This window comes from Peromyscus californicus, unplaced genomic scaffold (assembly GCF_007827085.1).
Source record: "Peromyscus californicus insignis strain IS unplaced genomic scaffold, ASM782708v3 Scaffold_16__1_contigs__length_79575227, whole genome shotgun sequence".
Lineage (NCBI taxonomy): Eukaryota > Metazoa > Chordata > Mammalia > Rodentia > Cricetidae > Peromyscus > Peromyscus californicus.
The window spans coordinates 77,600,264-77,617,695 of NW_026294458.1; the positions used below are offsets into that span (position 1 = coordinate 77,600,264).

General features: G+C 52.2%; 1 protein-coding gene across 1 annotated transcript; it reads right to left on the reverse strand.

The window, feature by feature from the left end:
- Positions 1-683: 683 nt before the first annotated feature.
- Positions 684-16,294, reverse strand: LOC128111624 (integrin beta-2-like protein). The gene is made up of 15 exons (XM_052739875.1): positions 16,237-16,294; positions 15,701-15,789; positions 14,637-14,817; positions 13,651-13,821; positions 12,623-12,780; positions 11,529-11,684; positions 10,570-10,665; positions 8,519-8,608; positions 7,453-7,593; positions 6,088-6,275; positions 5,065-5,309; positions 4,369-4,585; positions 3,393-3,586; positions 1,033-1,179; positions 684-751 (listed from the first exon to the last, which is right to left on the reverse strand). Exons 1-15 carry the CDS (start codon positions 16,292-16,294, stop codon positions 684-686), a joined length of 2,199 nt encoding a protein of 732 aa, XP_052595835.1.
- Between the last annotated feature and the right edge of the window lie 1,138 nt (positions 16,295-17,432).

The following is a 17,432-nucleotide window of genomic DNA, read 5'->3' on the forward strand; positions in this document are numbered from 1 at the left end:
CCATCCCAGACATGGGCAGCACCATCCTGTAGGCTGGCGTCTAGGACTGAATAAAAACGGAGGAGAGGACACCATTGTTCACTTCTCTCTGCTCCCTGATGGCAGACACAATGTGACCAGCTCTCTCATGCTGTGGTTATCATGACCTTCCTGCCCATAGTGACCTGTACCCCCAGAAACTGCATAAAAGTTGGGTGCAAGCAGTTTGTGTCTGTAATACCAGTTCTAGGGATGGGGGGGTGTCCCTAGAACTCATAGGTTCAATGAAAAGAATTTGTCTCAAAAAATTAGGCAGAGGGCAATTGAAGAAGACACCTAATGTCACCCCCGACATGTTCATACACAGGAACAACACCCCCAAAGAGATGTTTAACATGTAAATAAGCCCTACATTTAATTGAACTGGTTTCTTACTTTTCACACAGAAAACATGTGTCTGACCTCCTAAGACTTAGGATTATTTTTTTTCTCAAAGCATTATGAATGACTGCATGGGCCAGAGAGGAGGCTCTCCCTGGAGAGAAGTCCACTGAAGATCTGGCAGCTAGGTCACCATGGAAAGAAACAGAAACAGCTTTTGTGCTGGTGATTCTGGGGAGTGTAAGCCATATGATGGTTGGTTATAGTGTGGAGGAGGTGTGGTTGGTGGGTCCCGTCTGATTGGTCCTGATACCTTATCTTCTTCAGGTACCCTGTCTCTCCTGATGCCACCATGGTGACTCCCCATGGGTCTGTTCTTGAAAATGAGCCTCTTCTGGGGAGAAATCAAACATGATCTTGTTAGTGTGGGAAGGGCTTCTGGGGCTCTCTTGGAGGCCCCCCTGGGTCAGTTTATAGATGTCACTTTGAGGACCAAGACAAAAGTAGAGTCCTCCCATGAATTCAGTCTTTGTGGCATAGCTTTTATAATGTGTCCACTCAGCCGAGCTGCTGGCACGGGGTGTTTGCTGACCTTCAGAAACAGCCACGACCCTCAGTGTGTGAAGTCACAGAGGAAAGCAGGGTGCAGGGGCACACAGCCTAGCCACTTACTTGGTTCTAGTGTGCCTTGGGCCCCATCCTTTCTGGAGAGCTTGATCTTCTGGGTTTCCTTCAGGAAGATTATCCAGACGATCAGCAGGAGGACAGCAGCCCCCAGGACACCCACTGCCACGCTCAGTGCAATGGTGGTAGGGCACACTAAGGAGAAAGCATGAGCCGTAAATCGTGTGAGTCCCTGTGGAGGACCCGGCCCCACCGTTATGTACCCCAGGAACTCTTGCGGAATGAGGGATAAGAGACTTAGTTAGAAACAGACAGGAGAGAAACAGAGAGAAAACACAAGATAGATGAGCCTGGATCCTTATCCACTGGCCCAGAACTATATTGCAAAGGTCTATTTATAACAATGCTAAGGAGTGGAGCAAAAGACCTCCCCCTTGCTAGATAGACCCTCACAAACACCTGGTACCCAGGCCCGCGGTCCAATCAACCTCTTATGTAGTCCTGCTGGGTACAGCCACTAGGAAACCTAGTGGGCTACAAGAAGTCTCTACCCACAAGCCTCTGCATGTCACTGTCTCTTCCAGAGGGTCCCCACTCCAGAGGCTTGCTGTCTGCCCCTCAACATGGGCAGAGAAGAGAACATAGGCTCAGCTCCATCAGAAGCAAGGCCAGTCCCTGTGGTTCCAAATGATACTTAAGGGCCACTGGGCCTGGCTTCTTATTCACAGAGAAGAAGGTTATGGGCATGCCTGAGGGATCCTAAGCCATCTCACTGCACAGTGGGAATGGGGACCCCTGGTGAGGTCCATGCTCATAGCCTGAGGACAGGTCCTCAGCTTCAGGTACCTTACATTAAGTCTGTGCCCCTCCTACTCTGGTGGGTTTCCAACTTGAGAAGGGTTGGGGAACAGTGGGCTCCAGGTCTCTGTCCCGTAAGAGTCCCGGTGTACTGCTGGCTGGCATTTCTCATGATTATCCGAGTGGTCTCACTGCCTTTGTCCCTTCAGTCCTCCAAGCATGAATGGGATGTGGAACTAGGATTCTGGAGTTTCTTGCCTAAGACCTGTAAGGATGTCATGCCTTTTGCCCAAATAAATCTACCATCTTCAATGTCTTTGGTCATTGTCACTTATCACTTCTCCCAACCGCTCTAACCCCCAACTTCTCATGCCACCTGCTGGGGAACCCTGGACCTTCAAACTTTCACTTAGTCCTCTATTTCTCTTCTACCATCTTCACCCAAGGGTAACGTCTGTCCATACTCCTTCCTGACTCAACCCAGCTCAGCTGTCCACCTCTAGTCTGTTAGTCCTGACCAGACGGCAATGTGTGATAGGACCATATCTGTACTCAGCAGCTCAAGACAGGACCATGTTCACCCTGTCCTCTTACAGGACTATGTCCAATCTGTCCCTCAACAGTTCTGTGTGGTCACTGATAGAACACTGTCCACTTGGTTGCCAGCTGAGATTAAAAAAAAAGAAGACAACGTGGGTGCTGCCACTTTTCTTCTGGGAACTTTTATTTTTTTTGGTTTTTGGAGACAGGGTTTCTCTGTATAGCTCTGGCTGTCCTGGAACTCACTTTGTAGACCAGGTTGGCCTCAAACTCACAGAGACCCACTTGCTTCTGCCTCCAGAGTGCTGGGATTAAAGGTGTGCACCATCACTGCCCAGCACTCTTCTGGGAACCTCTAATAGATTCCTGCCATGCTCAGGAACAAACCTGAATCCATGGAGGATGTGTGGTACCCCAAGGGCTGATGACTGTCATGACCACAGACCTGCCATGTCTCCTCGTCCCAATGATCTCATTTTTCCTTCTAGAAGAAAGGGCCCCTTGCCACAAGGCCTTTGTATCATTTTAACTGAGGTTGCAGCCTCTCACTGTGCTGGACATTGTCTAATAGGACCATACTGTGAACCCCATGATGACCAGGTCAGAATCTTCAGTTCACAGGCATTATTGTCAAGGACTTGAGCTGAATGGGGGCAAACAGTGCTTATGGGGCAGCAGCAACCCCACGCTTCTGAGACTCACCATAGGTATCCTGAAACAGCTAATGGGTACCAGCCCATGGGGCCCTCCCATCAAATGGGAGATGCTCCCACTGTGTGGTATGGCACTTCAGTGGTTCCATGCTCAACACGTACTGGAGCTAGTACCAGAGGACCTATCGGTCATCGATCTCTTGGTGCAGGGCCAGGTAGGGTATGGATGCCAGCTTCCCTGCACTACTTACCTGCCCAGGTATCCTGGATAGTTCCCCTTTTGCTATTGAGTATCCTTGCCCAGAGGAGAGAGACCCTTCCCTCTGCAGCCCTCCGGCTATCTGCAGAGGGACCTGTGGCTAGAGTTCTTGTCACTATGTCCTACCTGCACTAGATTTGGGCACCATCCAGCCTTACCTCGGCTCACATCTATGTAGATGGAATAGAGTTTTCTCCAGTCTCGCCAACGCAGAGTGTAGGTTATCCAGCAGCCCTCTGAGTCCTGTTCACTGCAGTTCTTGCCCTTAAAGAATGTGTCTGAACTCATCAGACTCCCACACTCACTGATGCATCTTAGTCCATCGCTGAGTTTTAAGCATTCGGCACAAGAGCTGAGGAGAAGTTGGGGAATGAGTTTGATGGAATGGGGTGGGCAGGGGTTCCAAGGGCATGAGACATATGGCACATGGATGGGCAAGGTGCACAAGTGTTTGAGGGCACACGGGTGTGTTGGGGTGCAGCACTATGTAAAGATGCATGAGTGTGTCAGGATGCACAGGTGTGCGAGACTTCATGGGTGTCACGCTACATGGGTGTGTTAGGGTGGAAGGTGTGTGAGTGCATACTGGTGTGTGAGGATGCACCAATGAATAAGGGTGTATTGGTGTGTAAGGCTGTGTGTGTGTGTCAGGGTGCACATTGTGTGAATGTATACTGGTGTGTTAGGGTGCACTGGTGGATCAGTGCATGCAGGTGTACAAGGTGTATAGTGTGAGTGTAGACTGGGCATGTTAGGGTGCCCTGATGATTAAGGTGTACAGATATGCAAGGATGAGCAGGTGTCTCGGGGTACATGGATTGTCAAGGTTCACAGCATGCAATATGTGAGGATATCCACATACAAGCTGGTCCTGTAGTGAGAATCCTAGGCACCCTTAGAGGTCAGCACAGTCGTTTCAGTGAGGGTGAAAGCAGACTGTGATCCTGGGAGGAGATGAAGGGCAGAGCCAGTGGAAACTGGATCCAAGGGCCCAAGGGAGGTAGAGACTCCCCTCAAAATGAGGCTTCCTGCTGGGTCTGTTGGGTCTGGCTGACAACTCTGGTGCAATGGCATCCCTGGGGACTCTCAGGTAGCCTAGCAGTGAGGCCAGTGTGGGTGGTTGGGGACACTCACATGTGCTGGCTGCAGCGCGGGATATGGTGAAGATGCTCACACAGTGGCGGAAGGTAGCCCGGGTTACATTTACACCTGTTGCAGTGGCATTGGCCATGGCCACTGCACTCCACCAAATTGTTGTTCAGACAGCCCTCGGTGGACCTCTGGCACTGGCAGGCTGAACCCTCAAAGCCCTCCTTGCAACTGCACTGGCCGCAGGAGCAGGAGCCCCTCTCTGGAAAACAGCTGAGGTCACTACAACTCCCCTTCCTGAAGGTGGGTAGGAACCAGGAACCATCGCCCTGGCCCCTTGCCTGATACTGCTTTGCAGGGAGGACTGTACTTACAGGCTCCTCTGCTGCTCACGTGTACCTGTACCTCCTCATACAGCCCCACACCACCAGGGAAGGACAGCTGGGCAAAGACACAGGGACCAGGGAGGACCCCCACCCCTCCAGCAATGCAGCCCCCTTTCAGCCAGAGCAGGCCTCCCCCTGTGTCTGAAGAGCTCTTGGGTCAGGACTGTTACCTCTGTTGACCTGCTAGGACAATGCCTGACCCTCACAGACTTGGAAGGCCTGCCCAGGTTTGCTGCTGCTGTGCCAGCAAGACTAGCAATCATCTGTCCCTCTATCTCAGTGTCCCACTCAATGTCTCCTGGTGCAAGATTGACAAAAAAATCCGTCCCCGCCTCCAGTGTCCCTTGTCACTCACGTGGACCACCGCAGACTTGGCCATCGTGTCTCTCACAGTTATAGTTGTCACACTCGCAGTATCGTCCATAGATCACCTTGTTTGGGAGGTCACTGGCGTGGCACACACAGTGCCCACAGATGCAGTCTCCCAGTCCGGAGCACACTGTGGAGCTGTTGTACTCCCGGCAGCTTCTTTCCAGTTCCTGGCTGCTCTGGCCGTGTGTCTGGCACTCACAGTTTTTCCCGGTGTAGTTGGAGTCGCACCTGGGGCAGGGTAGGAAGAGCTGTGAAGAGCTGTGCTCAGGCTCTTCCCTGGGATGGGCACCCCTTCAGCCGCTTTGGGTCTGGTGCAACATCCAAACACCTGTAAAGTATGGCACACCACCTCTGCTCTTCTCTCAATGGTCTGAGCATGCACCGTGAACGGAACATGGGGGAGGCACTGAGATCCCTCCAGAGGCTGCCCTGAGTAAGCTGCCCATCAACAGTCCCTCTGACAGGGCACTGTGGTATCATGCAGATAACCCATGTGGGGCAAATGGTACACTAGTTGTGGCTTCTGAATGTCCCTGGGTCTCAGGTAACTGATGGACCAGACCTGAGGTCTGACCTTTGACCCCTCCTGTCCTCAGTCCTTGCCTGCTACTGGATCTCTGTCTTCTAGTGAGGGGAGTTTCCTGTCAGTCAGTTCTCTGCCTTGGACCCTTCATGGCCAGAGAAAAGAGAGTGAAGTCAGAATTTCTGGGGGGTACCCTGGTTGGGGAGTGACAGCAAGGGTTTTGGGGGTATGGACCCCAGGTTCCCCGCCATCTCCTCTCATACCATGCAGTCTAGAAGCTATCTAGCAGGATAATGACTACCTTACCCGTAGATACCTTTCCCACAGGCTGGTATGCCCCAGGCTGGCCATTCCCACCTCACCTGCAGACACTTGTCCTGTGAGTGGGAAAGGCTGGTTTGCTGTGGATTTCCTGGGTCCACCTCACCTACAGACACCTTTCCCATGGGTTGGCCTGCCAAGGGCTGCGTGTACCTGCCTCACCTGCAGATGCCACACTCCATGGCACCCTTGCTTCCACAGAGGCTGTTCTCCTGACTCTGGTCCTGGCACTGGCATTCACACTGGGGAAGGACTCTCACAGTCATTGTATCAGGGAAACCCAGGGCCTGGATAATGAAGGACTGCTCCCGGATGCACTCTGAGGCTGTGACGTTAACCCGGAAGGTGACCTGTAGGAGCAGGGTGGGGCTTAGACAGGGGCCATGGGTGACCAGGGTCACAGTCCTCCTCATTTCCTCTCAGGGGTGCTGGTAGGGACCAGATTGACGTCAGGGGAGTGGGTGGCGTGGGTTCTCTCTGAAGCAGAGGAATGAGGATAAGAACTGGATCTTGGGATGGACTATGGACCAGGCTGTAGGGAGGCCAGACCTGCACCTCCACCCACAGCCCTCACTAACCAGCATCCAGGCCCTGCTGTGAATCAGACTAGGGAGGTAATTTTTTCATTATATATACAGTAGGCGATTTTACAGTGAATTTGTGGGAGACAGTTTTCCCTTATGTTGGGCCCATAAGTCTAGTGTGCTAAGATACTAGAATGTCATAGGGAATGTGAAGATCAGGGCCCCAGTCTGTGACAGCACACATAGGTGGTACAAGGAGGGTTCTGGTTTGCCAAGTCAAGCCACATCTAAAATAAATTTAAACCCATGGTTCTTGAAGATAGAGGAGAAATGTCAGTGAAAACGAGTAACACACAATCTAAAAATCAGGATACAATTGGTCAAATTCCCATGTGGATATCCAGCATGAGGGGATGGTATTTTGTTCAGTGTGAGTGTAGGGGTGGTGTGGTGTGGTGTGGTGTGTGTGTGTGTGTGTGTGTGTGTGTGTGTGTGTGTGTGTGTGTGATGTTAGTTCACAAGCAAAAAGAAAAATGAAAGCTTGGGTAACAAATTTATATCCAACGTGTTAGGGAAATAACTCAGTTCATCTTTCTGCTCACCTGTGTGGCCTGAGTCTTGATGTTTTCATCAAAAGATGAAACAGAAGTCAGAAAAGCTGACCCAGTCCATCTTGTTTGTATCTCCCTTCATGCCTAGCAATTGCCTCTAGGGGGTGCTGTTATTGCATGGCTGCTAGTGCATTAGGGCTCTTCCAGGAGGGGCCTGGGGTTCCCTGGCATGTGCTTATGGTGTCTTCCTGCTCCTTAACATTACCACATAGACAGCGCTGGTCTCTGCTAAGTGATGTTCAAAGGGAGAAGGGGTAGCTGCTGGTCACCAATTGCTTTCCCTCTTGCTTGTCCCCATGTGAGCCTCTATTTCCTCCTAGATGTCCCTGGGATGGAGTTATTGAGATACCCGCGGGCCCTCTAGGATGCTGAGGTGGGAACCCCAGGCTCACCGTGTCGTTGATCTGCACATCGCCACAGTCCCCTCTGGATTTGCCTGTACTTGATGCTCGGTTACTGCAGAAGGAGTCGTAGGTGACTTTCAGGGTGCTGGGGATGGTGGTGTGGTCCAAGAAGATGCTGGAGGCGAGTTTCTGTGGGCAGAGAGCAGCCGTGCTCGGGGCGACAGGTTCAGCTGTCCCTGCCCTCTGTGACTGTGGCACAATTGCACTTTCCATGCCCCTGCTGTGCACCAGTTGATGACACAAACATACTGGTGGGTCAGTGAGTGTGTCAGGAGAGGTCAGCAGGCCAGGGCCATGGCTTGCTCCGAGTCAGGCCACTGGCAGGGGACCAGCATAGACACAGCCGTGAGCCCTTGGAGGACAGTCCCCTCACTGTTGAGTTCCAGGGTTAGCAGAGGAGGAACCCTAGACGGTTGAAGTGATGTGAGAGACAAGACACAGATGGAGGGAGAGGGGGGCAGGAGGCATCTGGTGAGTGGGCAATGATGGCATCCCTCTAAAGGCAGAGATAGACATGACTGGGCAGTGGCCTGGTCGAGGAGCCTTCTTGAGGGGTGTCTGGGTTCACAAGGCTTGAGAAGGAAGAGTGCTACAGGGTCCCCCACACACTTATGCTGGCAGACCCCAGGATGTTTGGCCATAGAAGCCTAGGTCAGAGTTTGAGGGTACCTGTCACTGTCACAGGCCTTCCTTCCCAAGGTTGTCTACACAGGGTATGAATTTATTGAGGTGATTTCTGGGGTCTCCCCAGCCTGTGAGGCGGTATGTGCTCTCCTCTGGCCACCTGCCCTCCTATCTCTCCACAGTGGTTGGCAGGGAAGAGCCCCATTTGGGTAGAGCTTAGAACTCATGTTTCAGGGAGAACCACATGAGATCTGGGAGCCATACATACCATCATTCACCAATAAGAGGAACTGCCCTGTGCTATGTGTCTGTCCAGAAGACTGTGGGGTACCTGTAGAGGCTGCAGGAGGCTACAGCGGGGTTCTAAAAGTCAGAGCTCTGCTAACTGTGAAGTTCAGACCAACTCATCCAGCTACTGCAGGAGACTCACACTGTAGGTATCCTTGATGAGCTGTGCCACATTGCTGGAGTCATCTGACAGTTCCCCAATGGTCAACTTAGGGATGAACATGGCAATTCTCTGTTGGGAGAGAAGATCAAGCTGGCACTTGGTACCACCAACTCCTCCATGCTCATGAGGGCTTGTGATACCCAGAGGGTCCCTCAGGCTCTCCAGGTGGCTAGGATGATGCTCAAGTGAGACCCCACTTCACCAAGTCACAGAACGAGCACCAGGGGCATGCTGCCAAGTGCCAACACCTGGATCTTAGTACTTTCATGTCTGTGGTGTAAGTGCTCCTGGACGTCCATTTCAGTTTCAAGCTGGTGATGTCACTGACTTGGGAACATGCACCTGGCTCATCATGGGACAGTATTTTCAGTATATCACCAAAGTGGACAGAAATCGTACACATGACACATAAGGGCACAGATGACAATAGAATGTGGTAAAATCACAGGAAGAGGTAAGCTCCGGGCATTACTGAGTTTGAACAATCTAACTTTCATGGTGACCATGTCACACAACCCTGTGACAATCAGCTCTGGCAGGACTGATCTGCTTCCCAGAATGTCCCTAGAAGTGGCCCAGCCTGAGCCCCCGGGTAGCAGACAGGACAGCATCCTCCTTACAATTGCCCTAGTGCCGTTCAAGGACTGTGTCATATGCCATGAAATGGGAGTGTTGCCACCTTCTCCAGAGACATCCTACTGATAGTCAGGGCACCTCTCTCTACAGCATTGTCCTGTGATTCTCTAGAAGGGAGTCAGTCCTCTCTGTGAAGTGCAGAAGGCTTGCTATAGCCAGACCCCCAGACCTCTCTGAGTTCCGCAACTCACGGTCGTTGGTCTTGGCCATGGGACCAGCCCACCAGAAAATTTGGGCTCTGTCTTGTCCAGTTTGTGGAAGTTGCTTTCTCCTAAGTTCAGAAGCATGCACAAAGAAGGGTCTTATGTGTAACATCCTCACATGCTCCCTGTGGCCTTGGTCAGTCTCCCAAGAATAGAGACTTAGGAAGGTCTATGACCTCCCAAGGCAAAGGAAGTGGTGGGCCTCTAGTCTCTCTCTCATCTGTGGCTTCCTCTCTTGTCACCACGCTGTCTGTGGGAGTATGACTCCTGACCTGCTAAAACTCCATGAGGAAGGGGGTTGTCATAGCCCAGTTACAGATGAGGACATAGGGACTGTGACATCCTAACTACGGAGTGGTCTCTTCTTTGCTCCCCTAGCTGTCAAACTGTGCAGAGCCAAGCCACTGTTCTCTGTGGCTGGCTATGATGGAGGTATTCCACAGGCTGCCCCCTCTTCTTTTCCTGTTGTCTCTGCAGGTAGCTCCTTCTCTGGAGCCTGGAAACCTAACAGCAAGAATTGTGGTTTCCTGTTGCCCTGGCAATGAAGGCTTACCTAGGACCTGTGATGGACCAACCCCGAGTCCTAATTCAGCAATGCACAGCCAGCAAAAGTCAACTTCCTAGCCCTTGTAGGGTTTTCTCCCCCAAGATTCGTGTTCATATTCAACCCCGCCCTGCATCTTTGTACAACATGAGGTTGTGCAAGGCCACACAGCCTCAGAGTCCAGACACAAGGGCAGTCAACCTGAATACACATGTGTCTGTGCCTATGAGGATGGACAATGTCAGGGGACACTGTTATCACACTCAGATGGAGGGGGAATTTGTTCCTGGGGGCAGATGCTTTCTGAATTAATTGGATGGATCAGCTCAGGGGTCCCTAGAGCAGCTCTGTCAGGTGCTCATCGCTGTCCCTCCAAGAGGAGGAAGCTGAGGTCCTAAGTGGTCCCACTGCAGACCTTAGCTCTGAGGTTCTCCTGTAGGTACCCTGATGGCCCAGGAGAACTGGTCATCTGACAAATAGATTATGGCCATCATCTTCCTCATCTCAGGCCACTGGACATGTGTTTCATTCTGGTCTCTGGCCCTCAATCTGGCAAATGGAAGCAGGACTCTGGTGATGCTGTGAGGATGCTGGGCGTCCTCACCCTGCAGCTGAAATGCCTCTCTTGCTCAAGACCCACCTCTTACCTCATATGTTTTCACCATCCTTGAGGGCACCATGAAGATGGGATGGATGTTGTTTTCAGCCAGCTTGCTTGCCAGCTGGAGCACTGACTGGTAGTCCTGGAGAGAAGAGACATCCTGTCAGGCCACCCAGCCGAAGCAAGTACCTATAACTCTGAGGACTATGGTGCTAGCTCAAGTCCAGGCTGCCCTTGTCCTGTGGCAGCACTTTCTCTGAACAAGGTATACAAATACGTGAAACAATTCAACAGAGATGAATGATATTGAAAGACAGTTAAGAAAACACCGAACATTACTATGTGCCTGGCCTCTTGGTGCAGACCCAGGGTCCTCTAATCCTTCCTGGCAGCCTCTCTCAGCCTTTCCTTCTAGCCCATATCCAGTCATTTGTGACTCTGTTGACCCACAGACCCTCTCTCTATCAGGGACCCACAGCTTCCACGATAGGTTTGGACTCAGGTCGGGGCTCTTCACTATCCTCTTCCAATCTCTTCAAACTTATCATTAGTCCTGCCGCAGCTTGCCTGCAAGCCCCCTTCCTCTAAGTTCACTCCATCCCCTAGGGACTTGGTCTCATGGTGTGCATCCAGGGTCCCCCTAGTTCTTCTCAGCGGCTCCTTCTAGCCTTCTAGCCCATCTCCATTCCTTTGTGACTTCCCACTGACTGGCAGAATAGGGGAGACTCTCTTCAGTATGCCTTGGTGTCCTACCATGTGCTCTTGTCTGCGTCTGATATTTAAGACCTAACACTTCCACTCACAGCTTTCAGAGTTTTTCTTGAATTTGTTTCTTAGGTGGAAAGAGGTATCCAAGGCTCTGGAGAGGTGGCCCGGTGTGACTCTGACCTCACTGTTACGTGGGGGTGGGTTTGTAAGAATCCTGTCTTTTTTCCTGTTTGAGTTCCTATCTTGTGTCATGCAGGGCTGACCCTCAGAGGATGCCAGGGAAGGAAGGGGGCTCACCGGCTCTCTCCTGATCTTGTACACGCCATCTTCCATGCGACAGTGACTATCACTGAGGTTCTGTCTGGTACTCGAATTCTTGTCTTTAGCAAAGTGGAAATCATTGTCAGTGGCGAGCACCAGAAACCGTGTTCCATTGCGCCAGCCGATTTCTCCCTGAGAAATAAATGACCTCGAGTTACCCGCCAAGCTTTCTCAGCTGGGCCCCCAGGATTCAGGTGTGACAGCCTGCAGCCTGGAGCCACTGCCCCTCCCATTCTGGGGTTTCAGAGCAGCCTGACAACAGAAAGAGGGAGTCAAGATTGAGTCTGAGATGCATCTGCTAAGATGCCTGAAGTGTGAGGTGAGGGGACATGAAACATATGCCTACTTCCAAAAAGATGAAACTTCTACAGTCTGTCCCTCCAGACCCAGGACTGGACTCTTGAAAATCTTCCCAAAGAAGGAGAAGACTATGGTGGCCATCATGACAGTTAAATCCCAAGTGCCAGTGAAGGGACCACAGGGGGACTGCGTCTTCCTGGATCATCCCTGGAAAGGAGTGTGTGCTTGGAGCACACTGTATTCTGACACCCATGAAGGCGTGTGCCCAGGGCTCCAGGGAGGCTGGAGAGTTCAGAGATGAGCCAGGGCAGAGTTAGCCTGCTGCGACAGTGACATTATAAAGAGACAGCCTGGGACCGACGCGGGCTGGTGTGTGGTGAGAGAGAAGTCATAGGAAGGAACTCTGGACAGGGGTTGCTGTCTTGTCTTGGAAGTGAGACTGGGCCCCTGACTCAGGACATGCAGAATGAGGCCCGGATTACAATGACCACTTGATGGTCTAGGCTGCAAGACAGTGGCATCACAGATTAATATGAAATCTGTGGGTAACTTCCAGGTCCCTTTGCTCTTTTCCCTCTCTGCCTCCCAGCCTACCTCCTAAGGCTCTCTAGAGGTCTAGTGTGAGCTATTCTCCTCAGGCTGGCAGCCAGCAAAGGGGCCAGTGGCTTGGCCCTTTGAGAGAACATGGCTAGTGCAGGCGCCTTGCAGTTCCACATGAGGCTCCAGACTTGGGGAAGTCTGCAGACCTCGGTATGGCTCTGTAGGCTCACCAGGCACGTGGAGACTTGCATCATAGCATCCAGCTGTCCCTTGGAGGTATCCAGGTTTCCAGAAACGAGTTGCTTCCCCAGCTCCTTCTGAAACTGGCTGGAGTCATCAGTCAGCTTCAGGATGTGCTGGAAGGTCATGTTCCTGATGGATCCGAAGCCTGAGGAGAACAGGTGAGGCTGGGGGACTGGGGTGGTAGGAGGTGGAAGACTGGGTCCAAGGTAGGGAGGCAAGCCTGGGAGACACTTGGACACAACCTCCAGTTTCCCTGTCTTGTAGTAAAGCAGGCGAGAAAGCAAGATGGTGGATGTGGGTGTCTGAGTATGTATGTTGTGGGAGTACCTGTGTATACATGTGAGCATTCAAAATTGTGTATATGTCTGGGCCCAGTATGCCTATGTGTGTTCCTGTATGAATGTGAGCATGTCCAGGTGTGGTAATAAATTGTTTGCATATGTCACCATATGTATTTGAGAATGTGTGTGCACATGTGGTCTTATACATGCCTGTGGGTGTGCATGTGGCTATGTATACACATACAAGTATGTGAATGTGCACACACATGTCCAAGTGTGAGGGAGTGCATCACTCTTCAGGGAAGAGAGGGTACTATTTTGGGGAAGCCAGGCCATGTGGAGCTGTGTACACACATCACACATGCGTGTACCCAAGCCTTATGCTCTGTGGACCTGTTGGTGCTTGTGGAGCACTGACCTTTGATCTGCAGCTCACATGATCACTGCCTTTATGCTATGCTTGCTGCTTAGTCAACATAATTTGATGTTCCTTGATTTTTAGAAATTAGCATCACACCAAAAGATGAATGAAAGAGGAAAGAGGAAGTGGAGGGCTGAATCTCCTGGTCAGTGACTGGATATGGGCCCTGGAGGAGATGCAGGCCCAACTCCACCCACACTGATGCCCTGAGGACTCTGCAGCTGTCAGATCTCTGCCTCTGGTATGTTGGGGAGGGGCTGCCCAGGCTATGGGAAGAGCTGAGCCAGAACCCTGCAGTGGCTGTGGACCTCACCAATATGGCCTGATCTGGTGATCTCATTGAGGGCTTGGAGCAGGTCACTGCCCAGTGTCTGGATGTTGGAAAGATGGCCTTGTGTGGAGCCAGAGAGGGCCATCAGGAAGTACAGATCAACAGAGCTGTCCTGGGTCCACTGGACGCTCACTCTGAATGCTGCCGCTTGACCTGTGAAGGAGAAGAGTGGCCCTGCTGGGCTGTGTTGTCTTAGGACATGTACTGAGGCAGGTGCTGCACGTGGGCTGTTCACCTCGGTCCTCTCCGTTTCTTCCATCACTGCTGCCTGGGCTAGCGTCCTTAAAAAGGGATTGATGGCTATGCCTGGTGGGGCGCACCTTTAACCTCAGCACTTGGGAGGCAGAGGCAGGAGGATCTCTGTGAGTTGGAGGCCAGTCTGGGCTACATAGTGAAACCCTGTTTAAAAAGGGAGGTGGGTGGGCACCAAAAACTCTCCTGCCTCTTCCTTGTCCTGCGGGGACACTGAGCAGATTGTGGAAGTGGCTTCTGGGGAACCCAGCACCTCCCAGCACCCTGATCTTGGACTTCCATTCTCCAGATCCACGAGCAGGATGTCTGGCGGGTGAGTTATTCAGCCTGTGGAGCCATCCCACTCAAGCCTTTTGCTCATGCCCAAGGCTTGATTTGCCAGCCTGGCTCCCTGGGGCCAGGCCTCATAGCAATGCTGGGGGCCTGCGCTCCGAGAGACACTTGCTGTGGTCATGGTCACATCTGTTAGGCAGGCTGTTTTAAATAGTTTCTCAGCTGCTTCAAGCTCCTACTGCCTTGCCTCCCCCACCATGATGGACTGACCCCTGAACTCAGTCAACCCTCTCTCCTTTGAGCTGCCTCTGCCAGGCATTTTATCACAGTGTCAGGAAAAGAAACCGAACCACAGTCTACTTGCCCACAGTGACACCGGGGATGCTGGCTGAGCTCCTGTAAACACCGCGTGCCTGGTTCACCCCAGCCAAGCTCAAGCCTACCTGGTCTCAAGTAAAGTGTCACATTTTGTGGGGACAGCTGCTTCTGGTCCCTGTCCTTGTCCTCCTGGGGTTCAGCGAGGCTCTTGGGGTCCACAAGGTACTCAGATGTGCAGCCCTTTAGCAAGAGTTGCTCTGGAGTATCACAACGAACGGACTCTGGCTCTCCTTGGCCTGTAAAGTTCTGGGGGAAGGGCCAGTTTAGTGTCAGGAGGAAGCCAACAGACCAGGAGGGACTAAAGACCCCAGCCTATCTCCTTTTCACTTGTCCTTAAAATTTGGCATAGAAATGTCTGTGGCCTGGGACAGCCTACCAAGGAATACCAAGCCTCCTAGAGAGCCTTGGTCTCCTTGAGAGCTCCATGTCATGCAGAGCCATGGGTTGCAGGCCCTTTTCTGCCCTTGAACTACTACTCCCTTCAGCAGTGAGGACTTGAGTTCAAATCCCCAGCATGTACACACAAATCAATGCCACATGTGCCTGTAGCCCTAGCACAGCTCCTCTGGCTCCATGCCTAGTTCCAGGTGCACAGAGATCCTGCTTCAAAGGAATAGATGGAGAGTGATGTCCTCTTTGTACTCTACTTGTGTGCATGGGCACATACACCTGCAACACACACACACACACACACCACCCTCAATGTATCCAAAACAAATGGGGAAAGTCATTCTGAGGGCATCCAGAATAGCTTAGAGGGGCTCATGGGCAGGCCTGAGACACTGAAGCACCACTGGGCAAATGATAGTCACAGAACATTGAACAGGATAGAAATGCATATATCCATGGGGGGAGGGAAGGAGAGAGGAAGGGAGAGACAGACAGAGACAGAGAAGAGATAGAGATGGAGAGAGAGAGAGAGAGAGAGAGAGAGAGAGAGAGAGAGAGAGAGAGAGAGAAAGAGGGGGGGGAGATAGTCATGGGGGGACAGGGGGACCAGAAAGAGACACACACACACACACACACACACACACACACACACACACAGAAACAGAGAGAGAGACAGAGACAGAGAGACAGAGAAAATGAATAGATGTCACACTCTGCCCGTCAGTCATGTGGTTCTTACCAGCTTCTGGCACCAGGCACAGCCAGGCCCTGACCGGATGCAGTCCTGACAGGTGCTCACCTTGTCCTTGGTACACAACTGGGACAGGGCTGGGGAGACAGTTGGGTGAGCAGGTTCTGCCCGTGCCGACTAGGTTCTGCCCATCCTGACTGAGGGTTCTGCCCATCCTGACTAAGTTCTGCCTATCCCGACTGTGGGTTCTGCCCATCCCGACTGTGGGTTCTGCCCATCCCGACTGCGGGTTCTGTCCATCCCGACTAAGTTCTGCCTATCCCAACTAGGTTCTGCTCATCCCGACTGTGGGTTCTGCCCATCCCAACTAGGTTCTGCTCATCCCGACTGTGGGTTCTGCCCATCCCGACTATGGGTTCTGCCCATCCTGGCTGCTCCAGAGTCAATGGGGTGGGTGGGAAGAGGCTCAGAGGAGGTCAGGTCAGGACCTAAAAGCCCATGTGACTCTGTGAGTTGAGTGATGCCCATGGGACATGCCTGCTCTTCCCAGAACACCCCATTGGAGGTGACGTCATGGAACTCACCAGATCCCAGGGAGAGCAGCCCAGTTAGGATGAGTGGCAGAGGGTGCCGGCCCAGCATGTCCTGTGGAGGGAGGGGCTTGGTAGTCCAGGTTGACCACCTACCATGCCCCTCCTGGATTGTCTGAAATGCAGGGCTGCTGAGGGTGGAGATGATTTTGTCCCGGCTACCACAGGGTGTAAGAATCAGACAGGTTCGGTTTCCACATGAGTCAGTTACCAGTGTCGTCAGGCTCAGGGAAGGAGGAAGTGGTGGTGGGGCACATACCTGTTGGTGTGGCTGGGGCACCAAGCACAGAAGACAGGGTGCCCACTGTAGGGGACATACTTACACAGACATATGACACACTGGTGTGCACGGATGCGCACAAACACACACACACACACACACACACACACACACACACACACAGCATATGCCATATGTCAACACAGACGCAGCACCCACCACACGTCACAAATGCAGCACACAACTCATACCCACATACATATGTGTGCTCTATGCTGTGTACCTTGTATGGCTAAGTCTTCAAGCATGGAGCCTGGGCTACAAGCTGAGACATTTCTCCTGTGGTGCTGGAGGCTGTGCATGTGTGGCTGTAGGCCACTGCTTGTTTTAGGTCGCTCCCAGCCTCCAACCTGTAACTTAAGGATTCTGAGGGTCAACAGCTTCAGGGCTGGTCAGTTGTATCTCAGATCCAATGTTTCCAGGGACTTAGTTACTGGGTGGATCACACCACCTCTGGGTGAGTGTCTCCTAACTTAGATTTGTTCTCTTTCTAAGGACACCGACTAGATTCCCCCCTCCCCACACAAAACTCAAACAAATCAACCAAAAAAACACTGGTGATAACATGCAAAACCCTCATATCCTTTGATAGGGAAACTTGAACAGGATGGATATGGGCCTGGGTGCACCCCATACTGTCCAGAGAGCAGGAGGGGGCCAGGGTTCCAGCGAGATTAATCCACAGACTGCAGTGTCCCAATGACCTGATGACGGGTGGGGGTGGGTGCCACCTCCCCTCCCCACATTGCTCCTTGCTTATGTGAACACTGTGATTAAGAACGGCCAGGGAGGCTCATCCTGCAGGCTGATCACAGGCAGTCCCTCACAACCCTGAAAACCCAGAACTCTAAGTGACCACAGTAGGAAACCCAGGACCCATCAACCCACCAGAAATCGGTAGCAAAGCCAA